Source organism: Chionomys nivalis, chromosome 13, assembly GCF_950005125.1.
Source record: "Chionomys nivalis chromosome 13, mChiNiv1.1, whole genome shotgun sequence".
In the NCBI taxonomy this organism is placed as follows: domain Eukaryota; kingdom Metazoa; phylum Chordata; class Mammalia; order Rodentia; family Cricetidae; genus Chionomys; species Chionomys nivalis.
Window position 1 is genome coordinate 76,230,673 of NC_080098.1, and position 24,016 is coordinate 76,254,688.

Below are 24,016 nucleotides of genomic sequence, written 5' to 3' on the forward strand. Positions count from 1 at the left end.
ATATCTCAGACAAAAGCTCACAGCGTTTCCACCCATTTTCAAATCAACAGGGTTTATTTGAAAGATGAAGAAATGATAGACATATGCTCATGTCAGAACCTTTGTAGGACCCTCCTTTTGGAAGGTGGAACATTGATAACAGTCGTGGTCTGTGACCCAGTTAATGCCCAAAGGGGGTTAAGAGAAAAGCAGGTTCACCCAGCTGAAAAGACGCCACTTCAAATCTACATGCAGGCACCCACTTCAAGATTTCAAGATGTTGCTCCATGTGTAGTTCTTTGGCATGACAAGACTGTAATTGCAGAAGTCCTTTGTTCTTATTGTGGAACTGGAGATTTAGTTCTGATTTTCACATTTGAACTTTATTTTGAGCCCAAGTATGGATATACCTTATATTTTATTTTATTTGCAATATACAAGTAAAACTTTTCTTTTGGTGGTACTGGAAACTGAACCTAGGTCTTCACGATGCTGGCAGGTGCTCTCTTGCTAAGAAGCTACAGCCCTAAATCACTCCGTGTTTTATTTCTTATTTCATTGATTGACAGACAACCGAATTATTTCCACTTTCTTGGCTCTTGTGAATCATGTGGCTCTGAAACCCATGCATAAGGTTTTGTTTGAACACCCGGCTTTAGTTCTAGCTCTGCCTGGTTTTGTAAATCATGCCTTAGTGCTGACACACATATCTGTTCATTTAGGAATTGTCTAGAATGGAATTTAGTAGAGGCTTGTCCTTTACAGAAAACTTGTGTTTTTCCACATGAACCACTTCACTGAGCTGCCAAGACCACGATGTCTCAAAAAAGCACCTTTTGAGACTGTTAGAAACACACCTTATCTCTCCTTACTCATCAGAAGTGTGCCTGTGCCTCCTACCTATGATAGGTCGCTAGGTGTGGGTGTGGCCTGAGAGAAAAGCTTAGAAGGGGTGTTCGTAAATAGAAATGGATTTTAGTTTATACTCCCGGCCTCTAGTTCAGAATTCACCACAGTTTCCCGAAGGTGGAGGCGTGGTCTGAGTGAACATGATAGGAAACAGTGGTCTCAGAATTAATGGCAATAACAGTCTCCTGTTGAAAGGACATCCTGACCTTGGATGGATTAGGTGAAAACTGTCCTGAAGGTAAGATTGAAGTCTTCTTTTAACTGGCTTATGTGACGACTTCAGATCCAAACACATGAATCTTTTGGGTTGTGTCATCTGTCTTCAACCAAGTGTGAAAAGCAGAAAGTGGCTCAGAGAAGAACTATCCATAGGAAGTTATTTATGGAGGATGCTAATGTGCCTTGGGCATGTGCTGAGATGGGGTTAGTACCTACACAGTCTAGACATCTAGCAGTGATTGGGGATTCATAAATATTTTTAAAACCTTTAGTGTGTGTGTGTGTGTGTGTGTGTCTACATAGCCCTTGTCATCTAGAGCAGGCTATCCTTAAACTCACAGAGATCTGCATGCTTCTGCCTCCCAAGCATTGGGATTAAAGGTATGTGCCACTATGCCTAGCTTTTTACCTTTTAAAAAAACTTAATAGTTAGAAGAAAATTATGGAGTTCCCATGAATCTCAGTCTTTATGGCACACTTTCTTGTGAACATCTTACATAATACAAGATGTATGTTTTTCAAGGGTGTATATTGTAGAGTCCCCTAATATTTTCCAAATGTCAATCATAGATGGATCTTTTAAAAATCTGATAGTGTTTATTTATGTCATAGTATTGGCTGTTAAGACAAATAGCAATGAAATAATCAAGAACCTGCCTAGTTGCATTTACATGAATAGGTGTACAATATACACATACATATATTGAACACTTACATACTTATGTTGAGTGTATATAAAATGGAGTATTACATACCTCATTTGATCATGGTGGTTTTATCAAAATTGTTAACAATCAATAGTTTTAATTCTTTAAGAAAAAAATTATTTTATTGTTTATTTATGTACATGTACTTGTGTATGGCAGGTGGCTGCAGGCACCCATGGAACCTGGAAGAGGGCCTCAAGTCCCCCAGAGCTTGACTTACAGATGGTTGTGAGCAGTTTATCCTGGGTTCTTAGAACTGAACTCTGGTCCACTGATCCATTTTTCCATCCCCTTTCATTCTTTTCTTTATTTGTAGATGTATTATTTTTTACTTTTACTAGTCATAAAAACTGATAAAGAGAAAAAACTACTCACTAGGACTAACTAAATGAAAAACCCTACCACTTTAGTCTGTGAAAATAATAACAATAATAACTTTAGAGTAATCAGGGTGGGAACCTACAATTTTTGTTTATATTTCACAATCCACAAGCCATGTGGGAAAAACTGAGTAAATGAAATATTCCTGGATGCATCAGCGAAGAATTGAGAAGATAGTCAATCATCCTGTGTGTCTTTGTTAGGGTTTCTTTTGCAGTGAAGAGATGCCATGATCATGGCAACTCTTATAAAGAAAACCATTAAATTGGGGAGGCTTACATTTTTTAGAGGTTCAGTCCATTATCATCATGGCAGAGAGATGATGACATCCTGGCAGACATGATGCTGGCTACATCTCAATATGCAGGCAACAGGAAGTGCTGAGACACTGAGAGTAGCTTGAGCATAGGAGACCTCAAAACCCATCCCAAAAGTGACACACTTCCTCCAACAAGACCATGTCTGCTATACAAGATCACAGCTTCTAATAGTACACTCCCTTTCAGGGCCATTTTCTCTCAAACCATCACAATGTGATAATAGAAGAGTGTTGGTTTTCAGGCTGGATGAGTTAACAATCCCTGAGTGATGTGTGGTCACGAGAAGGCAGCCCTGAATTTGGGGAGGCAGTGACCAGTCTTCATGCATTCTCCTGACCGTATCTCTTCTAGACCCCTTTTTATGACACTCTAAGAATTTGGGAGTCTATTTGATTCTATAAATTCTCCTGTAGTGCCAGAGAAGCAGACTGCCACTTCATTTAAGGGCCTGTGGGGATGTGACTGGAGTCAGAGAGAAGCCTTGTTTCTCTTGGGCAGTGACTACACTGCAAACGTTCCATCTATTCTTCTTGGTGGGGAGGTGATGGTGGGGCTCTCTGGGAACACCAGCCTGACAGAGCTGCAGTGATGGGCTGTGATGTTACAGTTCCCTAACTGGGCAAGATCCATTATTGAGTCCAAAGAACCAAAGAAGGAGAGATATATCCTCAACGCCCTTCAGCTTGAAGAGGTAGTTTTTTTTTCTAGGCTCAGCACATGCAATAGAATCAGCCACAGATGCCTGACTATCATTTTGTTGTTTGCAGTTGCACAAATAGCTTGATGTTTGTAGGCTAAAGAATCAACTACCGACTGGAAGAACAGCCCAGTCAAAGGATGGGAGGTCCATATGAAATAACAGTTTAATGTCTGTGCCTAAGGTCCTCCTAACTTTAGCCCCCATTTTTCATCTCATCAGTCTCCTAGACCAGGTAGGAGGCCATGTGCTTGTTGTGAAAATACAGCTTAGATCTATATCCTCACTATTTTCTTCTAATTAGCTCCTAATCACATATCAATTCTGATGTAGAAGTCATGAAGCAGTCTGTGCAGGGAAGACACAGCCAGTTTCCACAGCCTGAAGTGAACTTGCGCAGAAGCAGAGAGAACTCCCAAGGAGAACTTAGTACAGAAAAAAAAAAAATCCTGGAACTCAAAAAGCATAACTTTTGAACACATCAAGATATCAGTTCATCTGTTATAAAAACAGAGTGGTTTCTGGAGTGGACCAGAGACCAACTGTGGTTAATAAAACTGAAATACCACAAACAGAAAATAAGGACGATTGGAACCTATGGCAACATACAAATCACAGTGAATCAGAAGTCAAAAAAAAAAAAAAAACAAAAGAAGGAACAGATGGAAGAAAAGTAATTGTTTAGCATATAGTAGAAGGAAGTTTCCTAATGGAAGTCTTTAGGGTGAATAAATCCACCCATTCCCAGGGTAGACTTAATGAAAAACAAAACAATCCCACTTAGAAATATCCTGGCAAAATCTCTGAATTGTAAAAATAAAGGAAAGACAGGTTAGAAATCTGCTGTGATTTGAATTCAAAGCACACCTGATAGGCTCATGTGTTCCAGCTGGTCTTCAGCTGGCGGTACTGTTGTGGATCCTTTAGGATGTGGAGTTTTATTGGAAGAAGTAGGTCAAGAGAGGACGTGAGGCTTTACATCTCTGTTTTCCTGTTCACTCTCTGTTTCCTGACTGTGTGTGCATCTGACCAGTTAGCTTCCTGCTTCTGTAAGCTGTGCTTTTACAAACCATGATGGACCAAAATAAGCATCCACTCCCACAGTTGCTTCTGATCAGGTATGTTGCACAGCTGTGAGAAGAACTAATACTAGTTCTAAAGTAAATGAGCAGGTTCCATAGAAAAGGAATGAAGTCTGACGAGCACTCTTAGCTTACTAAAGGACATGGAACAGGATTTAGGAATCCCTTACCTGTCAGAGAAAAACACTCTCAAAGTGTACACATTCCTCACTGAGTCAGAAGAAAGCTGTTGATGAAGTCTTATAAATATGGCATCTAAGGAGGAAAGTAAGAAAAGGATACTGAGATAAGGCTCTATAAAATAGATAGAAATGGTGTCAAATGTTAATTATGGACCAGAAGGGACATACCCTAAGGAAAAGACTAATAGAAGCAGGGACTAAAAAACCCCACAAATTATCTGGCTTTGAAAGAGAAGCATTTGTGGGAGAGAGCTGTGGAAGAGAAAGCAGCCTCAGAATTTGTCTTGGTGGAGAGGGGAGCAGGGCAAGGAAATGGTTTGTAAGGGAGGAGAGGAGAAAAAGGAGAGAGGGGGAGGGGAGAAGAGAGAAGAGGACTGCACTGGAGGCTGAGTGGCCAAGAAGGTCTCAGACTGCCTGAGACTGTCAGCTGGATGGAGTGGATGTCAGGGGTGCAGTGCTGAGGAGCTCGTGTTTGCTCAGCAAGTGTTTCCTCTGTGAATCTGCACTGTGCTCAGCATCTGCTGGGCTCTGTTCACATCACGATCACCCACCGTGACAGCATGCAGAAGCAGAGTGCAGTTGGGAGTTGTGTTTACTTAGTAACTAGCCTGGACTAAATCTGAAGCCTTTCTGTGGTGTGTGATTGCTTATGGAGCCTCTTCATTTAGATTTTTAGAAAAGACCATTTGCACATGGTCAGCACTCATTGGCCTCAGTAGGTTATTTATAGAGTTAAAGAATTTTAAAAATGACTTGAAGTTGGGAGGGAGGCCGGTTGGTAGGTCCTGGGGGGAAGTTAGAGGGAGGAAGTAGGGGTGGATAAGATAAAAATACATCATATACATGTATGAAAATTTCAAAGACTATATACAATTATTTTTTTCTCCTTGTTATTTTTAAGCCTGGATTAATAGAAGTTAGAACAACTACTGACTGGTCATGGTTGTATATGAAGCCTTGAGTTTATAAGTCTTCAGTTGTTCATGAATCTAGGTGTGCTTTGAGAAAGTATTAAAAATTTAGGCAGTGTCCCAAATATCACATTGAGCATGCTGTGGCTTTTTACATTTTTTTTTTTGTGCCTGATAACAGTACTTGAAAGGTCCTCTTGGATAACACTGTCCAACAATAAGCAAGAAATATGGAACCCCAAGAGCTGATGCGTGCTCTGAACTATTATCTCACCAAAAAATCTCCAGATCCCTACTGCCAATTACATTAAAGGTGACACAGACAGCCCAGGTGGGTGAAAGACATCCACAGGCCCGCCTGGCACCATAAGGATCCGGGTGGACAGACACCATTATGATGAGCAAATATAAGGTGGAGAAATGGGAGAGAAAAGCAAACTGGTTGATGTTCTGTGGAAAGAGGTGGAATTGAAGAACCAAAGGGGGTGAGGAACAGGCTCATGTGGATGGCTTGCTTGCCTCCTGGGGCCCTGGTGATGGTGTCTGCTAAAGATAAACCAGGCATTCAGGCCTAGAGAAAGCTCTCAGATAATGTCCTCTGTGCCCAGGGACATTCTCCAGATAAGGGCAGGTAGAGAGCAGGAAATCTCTCTGGGGAAAGAGTTCTCATGTTTCTGAGCTTTGGAAAAAGCTGCCAGGCCATGATAGACTTTGACCTCTGACTAGTGAGGCCTTCCAACACACAACTGTGTGCCCTACTGAAGAAGGGCTAATGAATTCCATCTCTTGTCTCCCTGCTCACTATGCCCTAGTCCTAGAGGTCGATGTAGATTGAAAAGACTTGAAACTACCTAGAGCACAGGTCCTACTGCTATTGGCGTATTTGAGAACTTGGTCATCATGCTGTGACAGAAAACACCCTACTCTGGCCCTGATTGCTTCCTGACCTTCATCTCTCAGTTGCTAAGAAATCTGTTAATAGTGCTGCTGAGTTAAATCCTATTTTTAAATTTTTATTGTTTGTTTGTTTGTTTTGAGACAGGTTTTTGCCAGTAACTCTGGCTGGCCTAGAAATTGTTATATAGACAAGGTTGGCCTTGAGCTCACAAGGATCTGCCTGCATCTACTTCCCCAGTCCTGGGATTAAAGGTGTACACCACCACACCCATCTAAATCTCGTTTTTAAATCAAGAGATTAAAGACAAACTATAAGGGAAACTAGTTACCTGGTGAATCTTAAATTCTGAGGGAAGAATCTGAAGCTCATGGTTAGAGATCTCTCCTCTTGCTTTCCCCTCCACCCTTCCTGATTTTAACTCCAACAGTGGTCTAACAAAATAAATATTTGATGCAAATTTCTAAAACTATAATTTTATAAGGAAAAAGAGCATCATCAGGGATGGTTGTATGAAACTATTTTTGTTAGTGTTCATTAGTGTCTCTCACTTGAAAACATGCTAACTACTATTATTGTTGTGCCTGCTTTTAAAATATCCCATTTTAAATACTATTAGCTATAGTTAGCAGGAGTCGCATTGGAAATAAAACATATCTAACATGAAAGATTTTTTTTTATATTTTTCTAAGCAAGTTTTATAACTTCATCACCATTTGGAAATTATGACAAAATTTTATTAATAAAGTTTCTTATTTTCTGAACTCAGATAAGACTGGATTTCTTGGAAGAGAGTCCATAGGCTGCACACAAACCCAATGGTAAGAATAAGATCACTACCACAGTTTGAAGCCAAATTTAAAGCAAGTTTTAATTAAATGCTGGTCAGGTGGATAGGCTCTGGCCAGGTCCATACCCAGTTTCCTGGGAAATGGCCCAGAATCAAGTATGGCAAGGGTTTAAGATGGAAAATCCATAATTCATTGTACTTTCTGTCAGGTCCAATCATGAGCAAGCAAATATCCTGACCCATATCCTGCCTATGTACCTCCCACGCACTTGTGGTCAAATATACCCAGTGCAGATGCGTCAAACAAACTTGTTTAGGGGAGTGAAATATGTAGCTTGTTATCTCCCATAAACAACAGCCTCCAGCATTTCAGGAACTATCTGCCCTTGGGCAATGGGCTTGTAGGTCAGAAGCATTTTTGTTTCAAGGATCTCTAAAACATAATAATTAAAACTTAAAATGTAACTTTGGCTCTCACACCCTGACCTCTTCTCACACAGCAGACAGACCCAGTTGTGGGGAGGAATGTACATTCTACATGGGCTCCCACATTCTTGTTCGCACTGACAGCAATGTCTAAAGTCCAGATGGGTACTGGGAGCCCTTTTGGGCTGTAGCCCTTCTTAATTTCCTGTCATGTACTCTGTGTTTCTTTCAAGCTTTCAATAAAACATTGAAATCAGAGACTGAAAGTGATTGAGTACACAAATACTTTAAGAACATGTAATCTATTCACAAAAATAAAAATAAGATATGTTTTATAGGTCCTCAGTGGATTGTCTGTAATTTCAAGTTGATCATAAACAGTAGCCTGGAAAATAAAAGTTTTTTATTATTTTTTATGACAGAAATTCAGAACCTGCAATAAATATGCAAGCAGCAATTCACACTGGTATAAAACTTGTCTTTAAACATATTAAAGCTGAGTGGCATGCTTTTTTATCACTTGTAGACTTTAGTTTCTGCTGGCAGTCTTAGAAAGCTTTGTCAGACACAGAAGAATGTAGCTTTTGTAGCTCAAGGGACATTGATGAGCATGTATTGAGAGTCAGTCTTTCAAATCTGTTGTCCCCATTAGTTGGATGGTCTCTGTCCTTATTGACACAGTGACTTAGTTCACACAGCTGCTGAGGTTATGGGTCCCCTTTCTCTCAGGGTATTGAGGAACAATTTCCAAGGCAGGTGTATCCAGACAACACTTGGACCTGACAGTGTGACATGAAACAGTGTACACTTCCCCCTCCTCACAATAAGTAAATGTAATAAATAAACAACTTTGTTTTATTTGTTTCAAGACAGAATCTCATGTGTCCTAGGCTGGACTCTTTCTTCCTGTGTGGCAATGATGACCTTGAGTTCCTGATCTTAACTATGCTACTCTGGTTCCAAAACCAAGATTCATTCATGCTAGGGAAGCACTCTACCAACTGAGGTGCACCCCTAGCATCCAAGACCAGAAGATCTGAGGACTATAAAGATGCTCCACCAGATTACTAGGTAAAGCTAGAGGGTGGGAATGAAGTAGAGTTTATTCAGGAACACCTACATGGCATTTGAAGATTTTAATGATTTTCTATTATATTGCAACATATTTCATATTGGAATATTGCTTATATTTTACTTTTTGGAAAAGGATTGAGGACCCTTAGTGTATTGGGCCAGATGGATACTTCTGGTGAGATCATTGGGTTCTTTATTCTCATGGAATTTGTGGGGGTTTTTTTTGTTTGCTTTTTGTTTTTTTGTTTTTTTGAGACAGGGTTTCTCTGTAGCTTTGGAGCCTGTCCTGGAACTCCCTTTGTAGAACAGGCTGGCCTCGAACTCACAGAGATCTGCCTGCCTCTGCCTCTCGAGTGCTGGGATTAAAGGCATGTGCCACCACTGCCCGGCCCGGAATTTGTGTTTTAATGAGATAAACAGGCACCATATCTGTGGAGGCTGAGGATAACCTGAGGTATTTTTCTTAAGGTACCACTACCACTCATCACTCCCCCACTTTTTAAAAGACAAGGTCTTTCATTGGCCTTGTACTTAAGGATTGTCCAGCAAGAGCAGGAATCCACCTGTCCCTGCCTTCCCAGGACTAGGATTATGAGCATGTACCACCATAACCCGCAGCTTTTATGGGGATCCTGAAGATTTGATTCAGGTCCCCATACAGGCAAGCACTGTATGACTAAGCAATCCCTCTAGCCTGCAAGCAGTTTTTAAAAGCATACTTGTTTGTATGAATTTACCAAGTTAAAATGAAGTAGCCTAACCTGATCAGGCAAACTTTGTTAAACACAAGGAACAAATGAGAACTCCATTCTTCTCTATAGATATTTAGGGCCTGTCTGACACAGAGCAAACTCCAACCTATAGTAAATACTAGGACAGAAAACTATTCTTTCAATGAAAGGAGAGGGCATGGGAGTGGGAAGGGGCATGTTGAGAGGTGTTGGGGGTGTATAGGAGAGACTTAGGGTTGGGTAGGATTTCTCCCTTGGAGAATCCCTGCTCTAAGCTTTGATTTTAAACCTGGGATCTGTATGATCTGGGAATGGTAGACTTTTCATGAGATATAGAGAAGTAGTTTAAAGAAAATTGCATTAGTTAGGGCTCTCTAAAGAAACATAACTGGTAGAATGAATGTATCTATATTTATATATAAATGTGATCTATTAAAATGACTTGCAAGTTATGGTCCTACTAGTCCAACAAGAAAAAGTCCAAGAATCCAGGAACTGTTCAGTCCACAAGGTTGAATGTCGCAGCTGGTCTTTAGTATGCACCAGAATCCTGAAGAAGAAGTTTCTAATGCCAGTGAAGACATGAACTTGTCAGTGAGAGCGAGGGAAAATAGGCAAAGAGCAAACTTCCTTCTTCCACGTTCTTTATATAGGTTGCCAAGATCTGGTTCAAATTTAGGATGGGTCTTCTCACCTCTAAAGATCCAGATTTAGGGTGAGTCTTTGTACTGCAAGTGATTTAGTTAGGAAAAATTCCTCATAAATATATCCAACTACTTGGAATTTAGTAATTCCAGTGAAGGTGACAACCAAGAATAGTCACCACAGAAATCAATCTCTGTATGGGTAACTCTTGAAATTTATCTGTTAGAAAAGGTAGTCTGGACCAGAGATGGCTCAGCAGTTAAGAGCTAGTATTTCTTTTGCAGAGGAACCATGTTCAGTTCCCAGTACCCACACAGGTGGCTTACAACTGCCTGTAACTTGAGCTCCAGCAGATCTGATGCCTCTGATGTCCATTGGCCCCCGAACTCACACATTCACATATTCCCACAATACGTGTAATTAGCAATAATATAAATATTTTTTTTCTTTTTTTTAAAAATTGCTTTTATTGAGCTATACATTTTTCTCTGCTCCTCTCCCTTCCTCTCTCCTCCCCTTTAATCCTCTCCCATGGTCTCCATGCTCCCAATTTACTCAAGAGATCTTGTCTTTTTCTACTTCTCATGTAGATTTGATCCATGTATGTCTTTCTTAGGGTCCTCATTGTTGTTTATGTTTTCTGGGATTGTGAATTGTAGGCTGGTTTTCTTTCTTATAAATAAATCTTTAACATAAGAGAGAGAGTGTAGTTATGCTTGGAGGTTCTCGTTTCTTTCTTCACTTTCATAATTACTTTTCACCTTCCTTTGAGGATGAAGATATGTTCTTGCATATCTAGAATCTTCTAGTGTGGCATTGACTCAATCCACATCTTTACGGCTGCAGGGGTGACTCATTAGCTCCTTTGGTGAACTTAGCTTTACTGAGATGCAGCCCTAATTCACACTTTATCACAATGTAGTTTTCATTGTTGAGACCAAGCAAGTATGGCCTAACAGTCTTTGTAATTGCAATGCAATCCAGAAACACAAATTTTGACACTCAGAACTCATGGTCACAGAAAATAAGATTAATACATTTCAACGTATACATACCTTATATTTTGTTTTAGGAATGCATACTAAGAGTATAACTAAAAGGTTTTCAAGTATACAGTCAATTACTTTAGCATAAAATGCCATGTAGGTAATGAAATAAAAACACAACTTGAGAAAATGACTAGAATTGGTACCCTAATTGTTAAAGAGCTTTCTCCTGCCCCCTTAATCCATTAAGTTAGATATGGATTCCAACCAGTATTTATATTTTACTGAATATGTTGAAAGGATTGTATAATAGTTCTTGCTTTGTTACCAAATTCAAAGAAGAAACTCGCAGAAAAGGTATAAGCTGTATAAGATTGAGAGACATATAAGCTTAAATTGTTTATCTAAGGAAAACTAAATAGATAGTTTTAAGATAATACAAGTTATGATAAAAATGGTTTAGGCATAAAACTTTAAATTCATCAATGTAAGTTAGATAATAGAGTATTTTCTCTGTATATGTCAAATACAAATGGACTGAACATTGTGAATATGACTCTTACCTAAAAATTGTTCTTATAATTTATAGTTTTGCTATGTTAGAGTTAAACCTTTACTTTTTATTTAGACAAAAAGGGAGAATGTAGTGGAATAATCTTTTTGTACACTGTATAGATATGTCACTCTAATTGCTTTAATAAAGAGCTGAATGGCCAATAGCTAGGTGGGACTTTGGGTGCAGATAGAGCTGGGAAGAAAAAGGGCAGAGATACCAGGAGATTCAGAGCAAGTAGCGAGAGCTTTACAAAGTAAAGGTAACTAAGTCATGTAAAAGAATGTACATGAAAAGATATGGGTTAAGTTATAATAGCTAGATAGAAACTAACCTAGGTTATTGGCCAAATTTTCATAATTAGTAATACATTTCTGTGTTGTAATTTGGGAGCTGGCTGACTGAGGGGACAAAGAAAAACTCACTACATTGGACTTAAAGATAACTAAAACAAAAAATTATAGAAAGACAACATATCAAAACTTAAAGAATGTTGGAGAAGGCCACTTGTTGGCTCCCAGCTGTCCAGACTCCCGAAATAAGCACACAGAAACTGTATTAATTAAATCACTGTTTGGCCCATTAGCTCTAACTTCTTCTTGGCTAACTCTTACATATTAATTTAACCCATTTATATTAATCTGTGCATCACCATGAGGTCTTGGCCTACCATCAAGGTTTTAACATGTCTGTCTCCGGCAGCCACTCCATGGCTTCTCCCTGATTCTGCCTCCTTCTCCCAGAATTCAGTTTAGTTTTCCTCACCTACCTAAGTTCTAACCTATCACGAACTCAAGACAGTTTCTTTATTAACTAATGGTATTCATACCATACAGAGGGGAATCCCATATCACCAGAATGTAGCAAAAGCAACTCTAAGGGGAAAGTATATGGAGATAAAATGTCTGTGTGAGAAAAACAAAGACTTAAGAATCCCAAAATTCCTTATATCTCAAAGAAATAGAACAATGTGAATTAAACCCCAAATAACCAAAAAGAAGAAAAAATTCTTAAGGTTAGATGGCTTTAATGGGGAATTCTACTGAACATTGAAGTGAGTTTTTAATTAATGGTTTATTTTATTTTTATTTATGCATATTCGTGTTTCTTTGTATTTGTACTAACATATATGTAGGTTTTTGAGGAGGCCAGAGAGAGTTTTAAGTACCAGGTATTTAGGAGCAACCAATGTGAATGCTTGGAAGTGGACTATATTCTTCTCTGAGACCAAGTACTTTTATTTGCTAACCATTTCTCTATCCTTTTACCAAACATTTAAAGGAAACTTGACATACTTCACAAATGTTGGATAGACTCTCTAGCTGCCTTTTCTCTCTCTCAGAACTTGAGCTAACTTTGGCCTCTCAGCCTGGTAGCCTTTCTCCCTCAAAAGAGTTGATAAAATGCACTGCAACTTCACAGAGTTTAAAGAATTCAGTATCTCCCTCCCACTTGCAGCTGTGAGCAAGCCCTGCTCTCTGATAATCCTAGACCAAGGATGATTCTGAGTTACAACTTTTTTTGTGCTTTCCTGATTTCTTAGGACTCCTGTCACCCAGGCTGGGCAGGTACAGCTAGGTCCTATAGTATGAAATTTGCCTACCTCCTTGAAAATATGTAGGAATCAAAAACTCTTCTGTTCTTCAAATTTGAAAGGAAGTTTCTTTCTCCCTGTAAAGGTTAATAATGGCTGTAAATGGACATGATGCCATGTATATTCTGACATTACAACAACAAAGTATCTGTCTTTTCCCCTTAGGGCCAAGCAATACATGATAGCTATCCTTCCTAATGGTTTCCAATTTCAAATCCCCATCATAATTTCACATGGTGTGAGATTCTCTCCCTGCTCCCCTCCTCTCTCTTATTAATGCTCATGAGAGGGTAATTTTTGAGAGCTTCTTTCTAGGAACAGACTTCCTTTTGTAATTTTGAGCAAATGTTTCTAAAATTTGAAGACAAAAGAACACTTTCAAACTTCTCTAATGGAAGTTATCATTATTACCCTGATAAGAAACCTGAATAAGTGTGTTACAAAATAAAAGATGGTGTAGGAGGTCCTTTTGTATTTGTGTTGCTTTCATTGGTTAATAAAGAAACTGATTTGGGCCTGGTGATAGGGCAGAAATTAGGTAGGTGTGGAGACAGAACTGAATTCTGGAAGAAAGGAAGTAGAGGGAGAACCGCCATGGAGCTGTCAGAGTCAGACATGTTGAATCTTTCCCAGTAAGTCACGACCTCGTGGTGAAATACAGATTATTAGAAATGGGTTGAATCAAGATGTGAGAGTTAGCCAATAAGAGGCTAGAGCTAATGGGCCAGGCAGTGTTTAAATAAATAGTTTCTGTGTGATTATTTTGGGTGTAAACTAGCAGAGAGGGACAAAGAAAGGGCCTACGCTCCTTTCAACAAAAAGATTTTATTGACATGTATTAGTTGTACATATTAATTTAACTCAGTGTTATATTTCAATACATGTTTATAGCAGGCACAATCAAAAGCAGCCTCCTTTTTTACCACTCAATTCCTTCTCTGCCTCTAATAATCACTATTATACGCTCCAGCAAGTGCTCTCCTCTGTCTACTCCCCTTTGAGATGGGATTATAAGAAGTGACAGAGAGGCCTGGCTTGTTATGTAGCTAGTAGTACCTGAACTCAAGATTGAAAAAGTGCTCTTAGCCTTGAGCTATCTCTCCATTCCCCCAATCTAAGATACTTTAAGGATGATAATACTGATCTTAAGTGTGGTAGCGGTGGTGCATGCCTTTAATTTCAGCACTAGGGAGACTGAGGGAGGCCAGTTCTTGTGAGTTCAAGGCTAGCCTGTTCTACAGAGCTAGTTTAAGGACAGCCAAGGCTGTTACATTGTATAACCCTGTCTTGAAAAAGAAAAAATAAAATAAAATACAAACAAACAAAAACCCTGACTTTAAAAGACCTCAAATTAAGAACTGCAAACGAGAAAAGGAACTAGGTAATATATGAATTCCTTGGATGAGGGAGCTGATAATTGTAAATTTAAAAAAATAGAGTAGGTGGAATTGAAAGGAAGTACCCAAAAGACTGAGGAGGGAGAATTCATCTGTCTGCATTGCCCCTCCCCCACTCTCAGAAGCCCTTTGTGATGTGGAGTCCCCAGTTCTGTGAGGAAGTGGACATGGGTTATCCTTCACTCCTCAGGGAGAGCCCAATCAGTTCAGATGGAGAATCTTCCCTCTCTTCTGTAAAGCATATATGCCATATGGCTGAGCCTCAGCTCCACGATGGACACAATGGACATGATATTGGCCATTGTGTGTGGACTGGGGCTCTACCTTCTGTTACTTCCCTTCATTGATAGTCATCTGTCTCTACCGCTACCCAATATAAAGTTCACCAGGAAGGTAAGAAACTCTCAATCTATCTAACAGAGAATACCTCTCTCTCTCTCTCTCTCTCTCTCTCTCTCTCTCTCTCTCTCTCTCTCTCTCTCTCTCTCTCTCTCCCTCCCTCCTTCCCCCTTCTTCCCTCCCTGTCTCCCTCTCTCTCCCTCTTTCTCTTCCTTCCCCCACTCCATCCTTCCCTTCTCTGCATCTCTTTCTTGATTTTTAAATTAGCATAAAAAGTATTGGGTTTAATGATAGGATCTTCAAACAAACTTAATTTTTTGTTGATTGCTGTCTTCCATCCCCCTGTCCTCTCTCATTTCCCTCCCTACTTGTGCTCCTCCACTACCCACAAGCCACTTTTTGGCTTTCATGTGACATGGATCCTTTTACCGGTCTCTTCTGCCCCAACGCCACATTTTACTACAAATTTCCACTTGTCCAAATCAAGTAGAGAAATGGCTGGGGAGACATCTCCAGAAGGAGCAGAAATCTATTCTCCTGGGAACTGGTGGAGCAGAGTTGAGAGCAGTCACCAGGGCATCTATCTGGAGCTCACAGTATGTCTGTGAGGTATGCTGGTGTGCCAGGGTGAACTTGAATGCCATGGTTTCATGGATAGGACCTGCATTATTCATATAAATTGGGGGCCTCTATATCAGAGATAAGACAAGCATTGAGCACCGGTTCATGTTCTCTTCTGTGCAATCCTTTCCTCTGTGATGCTTTGTCTGAAGACTGTGCTGAGCCTCAAAAGGTATTAGATCAGAGGCCAGGGTGACTTCTGGCTTCAAGCAGCAGAATTCAACCTGGCAACTATGAAACAGCTACAAAGATTTGACTCTTGAGCAGAAGAACAGTTACTGTAGACATCCAAGGTTGGCCTCACAGTGCAAATGCCTGTGCATCAATCAGGAGACTAAAGAAGAATGGAAGATGTTCTGTTCTATAACCCTCTCCTTAATTTTGTTACACAGAGACCTTGCAAACCCACTTCCATGGTAGGCAGTGACAGGAAAGGGTCTCTGGAAGTTGGTGTCTCATAGCCTAGCTCCAGGTTCAGATTCTCAACTATGTCTGCCTCCCATAACACTGGGGTTACAAGCGCATGTGGAATTATGTGGCTTTTTACATGAGTGATGGGGACCTGAACTTAGGTTCTCATGCAGCAATGTTCTTACCCACTAGACCATCTCTACATCTCCCTTCTTATATTTCTTAAAGAAAGCTGGTTGACAAAAGTGTTCAGTAGGTAAGTGCTTGTTTTGCAAGCATGAAGACCTGGGTTTATATACTCAACACCCAACATTAGAAAGCTGGGCATAGTGATGTGTGCCTGTAGTCTTGGTGCTAAGTAAACAAAGACAGAAGGATCCATGAAGTTTCCTGGACAACCAGTCTAACTGCATCAGTAAGTTCCAGGTTTAGTAAGAGACTCTGTCATTAAAAAATAAAATGACAGGAAGAACACTGACAGGGATCCCTGGTCTCCCATATTCATACACACTTGAATACATATGGGAGAGAGAAGAGAAAGAGAGAGAGACACACACACACACACACACACAGAGAGAGAGAGAGAGAGAGAGAGAGAGAGAGAGAGAGAGACAGAGAGAGAACAAGTGTTTGCACTTTTTCACTCACTTCTTTAAACCCAGTACTTGGAAGACAGAGGTAAGTAGATCTCTGTGAGTTCAAGACTAACCTGATTTATAGATTAATTCCAGGCCAGCCAGGGCTGGAGAGATGTCTTAGCATTTAAGAACACTTGCTGTTCTCCCAGAGGAACCAAGTTTGCTTCCCAGAACGCATAGTTCACAACCACCTATACTATAGTTCCAAGAGATCCAATACACTAATACATTATTCTGGTCTATGCTAGTGACTAGGCACACAACACAACACACACACACATCCCATACAACCATACACACATACCACACCACACAACCACACACACATACACCACACAATCACACACACACCACACACACAGAGAAATGGCATTAATTCCATATCAAATTTAAAAATTCATGAGTATCTGCAGCTTCTCTAGAGGATAATGAGAACATTTATCATCTATCTCTATCTATCTATCTATCTATCTATCTATCTATCTATCTATCTATCTATCTATCTATCTATCCCTACCAATCATCTCTTTCTCTCTCAGCCTCAAAGGCAGATGACTTGGCAGAGTCGGTACAGGAAAAAGTTTGGGACTCATTCTAGGAAAGATCCCAAAGGTAAGTCAGTTTCTGCCATTAGCTTGCCTGTGAGGAGCTAGCACCATGTTTCCCAGGTGAGTTGCAGAGGCCTAAGAGGGAGGTCCCTGGGAAGGAAACAAGAATACCCTACTCAGGCTCTTGTGTTAGAAGAAAGCTGCGATGAGCCAGCTAACAGGTGTTCCTAACAGGGAGGGCTCTGGACTATTTGGAGCAATGTTACCAAGATTTGGAGGTGGGACCTGGAGTAAAGCTGATTCTTTTCTGAAGTGACCCCATCTTTTCTCCCAGAGGTCAGATAGAAGGATCATGGGGGGAGGGTGACAGCTATGGGATCTGCTTATGAATGATTAAGTGCTGTCCATCCATCTATCTTGAGAACGATATTGATCATGGATTACATGACCTTGGATGTTAATGAGCAGGCTCTAGAGTCTAATCTCTTAATCTTTTCTAATGTGACACCCACACATTTAGCTTACTATAAAAACCTTATGCCTTACCTTACACCATCATAACCCAGTCTCCTGATTTCCAGCTTGGAGAGAAAGCCTGGAAAAGCTGAAAGAAAAAGAAAAAGATGAATCATTTCTAGAAGAAATTAGCCCAGGATACCATTTGAATTATTTAGGGAACATGTTTAAGTCACCAAGTACTAAGCAAGACAGAACTATTATGCCACCCTTCTGGAACCTGAAAGAAAAATCAGAACAGCAGATGACCACTCAGAAACTATCATATCCCACCATCTTGGGGGACGATTTTCAAGAGAAATACAACCAGCTCTTTTGGGGTCTCCCTTCTCTGCACAGTGAATCTCTAGTGGCCACTGCCTGGATCCCTCAGGCTTCTTCTACTCTCCCTTCTCCCTTTTTCTTATTCAATGTCATCTCAACTGCTTATCCAGTTCAAATGCGGGATAAAATGTCTCCAGTGCATTCCTGTACACGTCCTCTGTCCTACCTGGACCTCCAATCTCCACCCTTAATTCTGTCTCCACCCCAATTCCAGGCCCCAGCTCCGAATCAAGTCCATCCTCAATCCCCTCTCCCAGCCCAACTACCCTCTTCTCTACCCTACACAAGTGATTATGGAGATTATGGACCATCTTGTTCTCAGTCACAAAGTCAGTCACAGTGTCTCCCTACTGAAATACAACACAGAGAAGGGCACTCGCTAACAAAACTAGAAAGTAGGCTGCCTTTACCCTTGATGGTCCAGAGACCTCAAGAAGTCTATGATGTCTTGGCACCCAACCTTTCCCAAGACTGGGCAGTCTCTATCCTTCCTGACAATTTTCCTATCAGCTGTGAGCTCCGAGAGAAACTGGAGCAACACATTCAAAAGTGGCTCATTCAACACCGATGGGACCTTCCTTGTAAGATCCAAGAGTCTCTGGAAGTGATGCAGCTTCAGAACACAGTAACAGGACCTTGTCAAACCAGAGACAAACCAGGCCCCTCACGATCCTCTGTGTCTATGGGCAACCACAGCAAGGATGACCACAAGGTGAGATTCCAAATAAAAAAGGAATCTGGAAAAAATTTGGGACCAATTCTTGGAAACATCTCAAAAGATCCAAACAGGTACTTGGAAAAAGCTCCAGTAACATTACAAGGGGCAAATCTTTTGAAATCAGAAAGAAATCCAGTGAAGAACTTGAAGAGAGACTCCAAAACTGACTCAACGGAACACATAAACAAATTAAAAAGCACCCTGAAAGCTCATGTGGGCACAAAGTCAGAGCAAATCAATCAAGGTCTGATCCCTCTGAGTGTGCGTCGATCCTGGCTTGCTCTGAACAATGGTTTTTCCATGTCTGATATCCAAATGGAAACTAAGAAATTAGCATCCTCTAAGACATCAGAAAAATCCGTGAACTCTTCACAGAAGCTTGCCTTTCTTGATCCAGGCACTCACCAGGCCCTGGAGGAACATATTGTTAGGTTTTGGGTGAAGCACAGGTGGGGTCTACCCCTCAAGATGCTCAAGCCCGTAAATCTTTTTAAGTTTAAAAAAGTTGAGTCCTTGCCTGTTGCACTGTGTGACTTGCCCTCCTCAACCACCTCTGTATCTGGGACCAGTTCAGCAGTTGAGGTAGTCAGGTTCCTAGGAAAACCATGCCAGACATGTTTGAGAGAGGTGGTAATTGAGGATTCTTCTCCATCACTAGGGAGTCTTCTCCTTGTTGCCTCTCCTTCCTGTAAGGGTATCAAGAGAACCCTGAGAGCATTTCCATCTGGTGCTAACCATGAGCCTTCACAGGTCCTGCCAACCAAATCAGAGAGCAAGCATCATTCTGAAACTCTCAAACATAAAGTCATGGATACACCATCTCAGAGTGGGACTGTCTTAGAGAAAGAGAAAGAGACCCAGGTAGTCCTTTTACTGCCTAGAAGGACCAGTATCCAAAACCCAGGGGCACACAGTCACCAGGCAAAAACAATTAGCGAGTTTCCGCAAAGTGTGGAGACAGAATCAGCCAGCCAGCCACAGGTCTATACCAGTGCTGTGCTCCTTCCTGAACATTCCAAGAGCACACTGCTTCCTGCAGACACTTTGGCTTCCCTTGGGTTAGGTGACATTGTGTTGGTAGGAGGGGACAATAGCCTGGTGCAGCAGAAGACCAGTACTCCAAACCATCAAGTCTCACCGAAGAGCCAAATCAAAATGTTGGCACCTACTTACCAAGGTGAGGAAACTAAAAGACCAAGTAAAGGAAATCATGAAGGGCCCAAGCTCACCAGAGTCAAGGAGAAGGAAGATAAATTTATAAGAAAGCATCAGCCCCTTCCAAAACCCACACAAGTTCCTCCAGAAAGCCCCTTCCAAAAACTTGTGAGTCGCTTTCTTCGGTGGATTCACCCCAAGAAAGCAATCAAAGGGCAGGAATCTCCTCCTAAGAAAGGCAAGCCTACAGCAGCTACTGCCCAGAGTCCACGAAACCAAGTAAAGAAACCACGCGTGGACAGCAATGTTGCTGAGGCCCAGGAACTTACAACAGCCATTGGACAGATGCTAGAAAAAAAAATGATACAGCAACGTAAACAATGTGCTTCCAAGTTAAAACAGCACCGGGAAACGCCTCCACCCCCTGCCCCTCAGTCCTCCTATGGCCATAAGCCAACTTCTGGCTCAGAGCAAAGAAGAGCACCCAGCCACCCAGCCAATTCCTCCTACCAAAGGTATTCTACAAAGGAGAGGCACATCAAAAGCCAACCATCTCAGAAAAATGTACCATTTAGAAATGAACCACAGACCCTTCAGAATCCCAGCCTCTTGCCCCGTAACACAACTTTGAACCTAGTGAGTTCCTCTCAGAATGAAACAATAATGCCAGCTGTTTCAAGTTACCATCTCTGCTGTCCTAGGCACTGTGCTGTTCGGAGAAGTATCTATAGCCAACTAGAAAATTCCTCTCTAGTTTTCACTAGTAAAAAAGCATAATCAAAAGAAAGAAAAACTTGGTCCATGTAAAAATTATTTATTTCGTGTTAATACATTCAAGATATTTAATGTAGCCCAAAATACATATTTTCCTCTTAATAAAGAGTGATGGTTTCTCTCTGTTCCATGTTTTATATGGGCTTTGTTTTCTACCAGAGATAAATGAGGATGGGTGATTGGCAGAGATAGTGCAAACCCACTTCCACAAAAACTCTTGACATCAAAACACTGTTTCCAGTGTCCAGGGAGATGGTTCTCTTGGTAAAATGCTTGATGCAAAAGAATAAAGACCTGAGTTTTGATCTTTAGCATACATGTAAAAACCAAGCACGATGGTATTTTTAATCCCAATGTTGGGGAGAGGAAGACAAACCCTGGGGCTTGCTGGCTAGCTAACTAGTCAAATAAACAAGCTACAGCCTCATTAAGTGATACTGTCTCAAAAAAGGAAAAAAAGAGCAGATACCCAAACTGACCTCTAGCCTTTACACACATACACACACATATGCAAATATGCATGTTTGCTTGCACATACATCTTCCTACACATAAAAATGGCAGGATAAGGAAAACTGAGAAAATTCCATCTCACTATCTGCTTCAATACTTTACATTAACTCCATTGTTCCATTGATTTATATTAACCTTAAACTTCAGGGCAGACAGAGGCATCTTAAGTCTCAAAATTCTCCCTGGTGCTTCAGACAGGGCCAGAGTCAAAGAGCTTTCCTTGTTACAAAATAGCCAGGTTGGGGGCCCATAGCTTTCTTAGCAGAGAATAGATGATGCCTGCCTCTGGGAAGCCTTTTCTCCTGGGGAAAGGTAGAAACAGTACAGCCTTAAGAAAAATTCAGTCATATGCTAGCCACCTCTTTACATTCCTCATGCTCTACAACAGCAGAGGAAATCACCTTCCAAGTCAGGGTGATGGTATCATTCAGGGATGCCACTGAAGGTCATGTCTACTCTGGAGGAATGACCCCTACAGTTCACTTACCTTAATCTGTCTCACAGCTAACTCCAGTCCAGGGAAGCATTCTGGATTAATGAAGAGGGATATGATTGAGAGTTGGGGATTGTAGACTCAGGGTTGTATAAAAAGAAATTAAAACCTTGGAATCAAAGACAGAAACATGAAGGTGCTATAAACATGCTATCAGTGAGGAACCCTTACTGTTCCCCTGCCATCTGGAAGCCAAGAGGAGGAGGATGTTAGGGGCCAAGTGAATCATCTTGCTCACACTTGTATCCCTTCTATGATCCTTGGTCTCAGACCTAGAGAAGCCAACAAACAAACAGCCCAACACAGACTGGATTGGAATTTAAAAAATTAGGAAAGATAATTTTTTTTAAGAAAACTGCCTTTATTCTATTAGTTGGAAAAATTAACTGGTACAGAAAAAAAGTTTAGTCAGCTGGAGAGAAAAGAAAGCCTCCCTGGCCACCCTTAAAAACTGGTGGCTCCTCTGGGAGGCACCTTGGATACAGTGTGGAGAAAGGAGCACTGTGATTTAGAGCCAGACACTGCAGTCCAGGGGAGAAAGACTTTGCCACCTCCAAGGTGTAACTGCCTCAGGCGTGAAACCAAATTCCTATTTACTTAGTCCAGTATGGAAAGGGGCACTGGGATGATAATATAGGGCTAAATAGGGGGAGATATGGCCATATTTTATCAGAGAAAGTGACAAAATGGGAATTTTAAAAATGAATTTTCCATCTGACTTTATTTCCAAATACACTTTCTTAAAAAAAAAAAAACAAAACACAAAAAACCACAATACACTCTCTGTGGGAATGACAAATATCAGTATTGGAAATCCAATTATACAAAAAATACTACATCTAGTCTGGGGTAGATATATTTATTTTTGGTAACATACATTAAGTGGCACTAATTACACAGTAACTATAAGGTAACTAACATGAGACCACAGAACTGTAACTCTGCCACAGCTTCGTGGACTTGGGCCTTTCTGGCTTAGCAAGTTTTCAAAAAACTGGATGCCTTCCCCAGAGCTCTGCCATGGGGTCTGTGGAGGAAAGCTCTGGGAGCAGTTGGTGACTCAACCAGAGTTCTTGCAGCTGACAGAGGAGAGGCAGGACATGTTAGTTATAAAGTAGTTACAGCCTAATTCACAAAAGTTACCAACTGTTTCTCTTTCTAGAAAGAAGCAAGAAGTTAAGAAATTCTTTGATGTAGCGCTTGGTGTCAGGTGGAGTGCAGAGAGAGCTGTTAGAGCAGTGTCAGAAAGACCCTGGCTGGTCAGACAGGTTGGACATCATTAATAATCATGGTTGGCTTCTAAATACTTGTAGCAAGATGACTTCTGATTTGTAATCTTAGGTAAATTATAGATAAATGAAAAGGCCAGTAATCATACACTAAGATTAATAAACAGTACTTCAAAATTAATCACGTGAGGGCTGTGCTTGCACAAGGCTTCACAAAATGAGGCACCCAGATTTTTTCTTCCCACGTCTGACTTGCAGAGCAGCTCTCGTGGTCATTTCAAAAACCTGTCTCACTCCATCTTTGGTCTTTGCTGAACACTCCATGTACCCCAAAGCGACAGTTCTGTTTGCCATATCTCTGCCTTCTTCAGGTTTTACCGGCTCCTGCTTCATTTTAGCTAACTCCCGTCTTGTGTGCTCATCATTCCGAAGATCCTTCTTGTTCCCAACCAGGATGCTGGGCACATTGGGACAGAAATGCTTGACTTCTGGAGTCCATTTTTCTGGGATGTTTTCTAAACTATCAGGGCTGTCAATGGAGAAGCACATCAGTATAACATCCGTGTCTGGGTAGGAGAGAGGCCTTAGGCGATCATAATCTTCCTGTCCAGCTGTGTCCCACAAAGCCAACTCTACCTGCTTTCCATCCACTTCAATATCTGCCACATAGTTTTCAAACACCGTGGGCACATAAACCTCTGGGAATTGGTCCTTGCTGAAGACTATGAGCAAGCACGTCTTACCACAAGCTCCATCACCAACAGTCACCAGTTTCTTCCTGATGGCAGCCATCACTTACAAAGGTACTGAAAGCACACAGCTTCTGTGAGAGTGGTTGTACAAAGTACCTGGAACTTCTCAGATGCAAGGCTCAAGGCGACGACTCCAAGTCCGGCCTCTTCGCGCTGAAGACGCCTGTCCGCGAACCGACAGAGGACCGCGGGCGGCGAGCGGGGAGCGCGAGCGAACGAGCGAAAGATAAATTTTTTAATGTTGAATATAATCAAATCTCTAATCCTAGAAAGGATGATTTCACAATGGATCTCAAGACGAAGGATCTTGAGATCTTGTCTGTTCTGTGTATACTACTACCAGTACAGAAATGGAAAATTTAGAAAGGGTGGGGGGATGATTTGCAATCACATGCAAATTTTCCTCAGCTCTTTGCCCTTGTTTAGTTCAGAGACCAATAGGAAAGACACAATCAGAAAGGGTATGCATTGCCAGTACCTCTCAAAATGTATCCCCTCCCTTGTGTCG

General features: G+C 41.0%; 3 protein-coding genes across 3 annotated transcripts in view; 1 reads left to right on the top strand and 2 right to left on the bottom strand.

The window, feature by feature from the left end:
* The window catches only part of Fam240b (family with sequence similarity 240 member B), a 37,252-nt gene extending 15,690 nt beyond the window's left edge, over positions 1-21,562 (bottom strand). Inside the window, exons 1-2 of the mRNA XM_057788085.1 lie at positions 21,522-21,562; positions 17,582-17,639 (exon numbers count right to left, since the gene is read on the bottom strand). The gene's annotated coding sequence lies outside the window, so the exon portion shown is untranslated. The remainder of the gene's footprint in view (positions 1-17,581; positions 17,640-21,521) is intronic.
* On the top strand, positions 14,689-20,525 carry LOC130885568 (spermatogenesis-associated protein 31-like). The gene is given in 3 exon segments (XM_057787099.1): positions 14,689-14,871; positions 17,027-17,099; positions 17,617-20,525. Coding segments are annotated over 3 exon segments (3,165 nt in total).
* A 1,016-nt stretch (positions 21,563-22,578) lies between the features above and the next one.
* Positions 22,579-23,674, bottom strand: LOC130885806 (transforming protein RhoA-like). The gene has a single exon (XM_057787589.1). It carries the CDS (start codon positions 23,546-23,548, stop codon positions 22,967-22,969), a length of 582 nt encoding a protein of 193 aa, XP_057643572.1. The 5' UTR covers positions 23,549-23,674; the 3' UTR covers positions 22,579-22,966.
* Between the last annotated feature and the right edge of the window lie 342 nt (positions 23,675-24,016).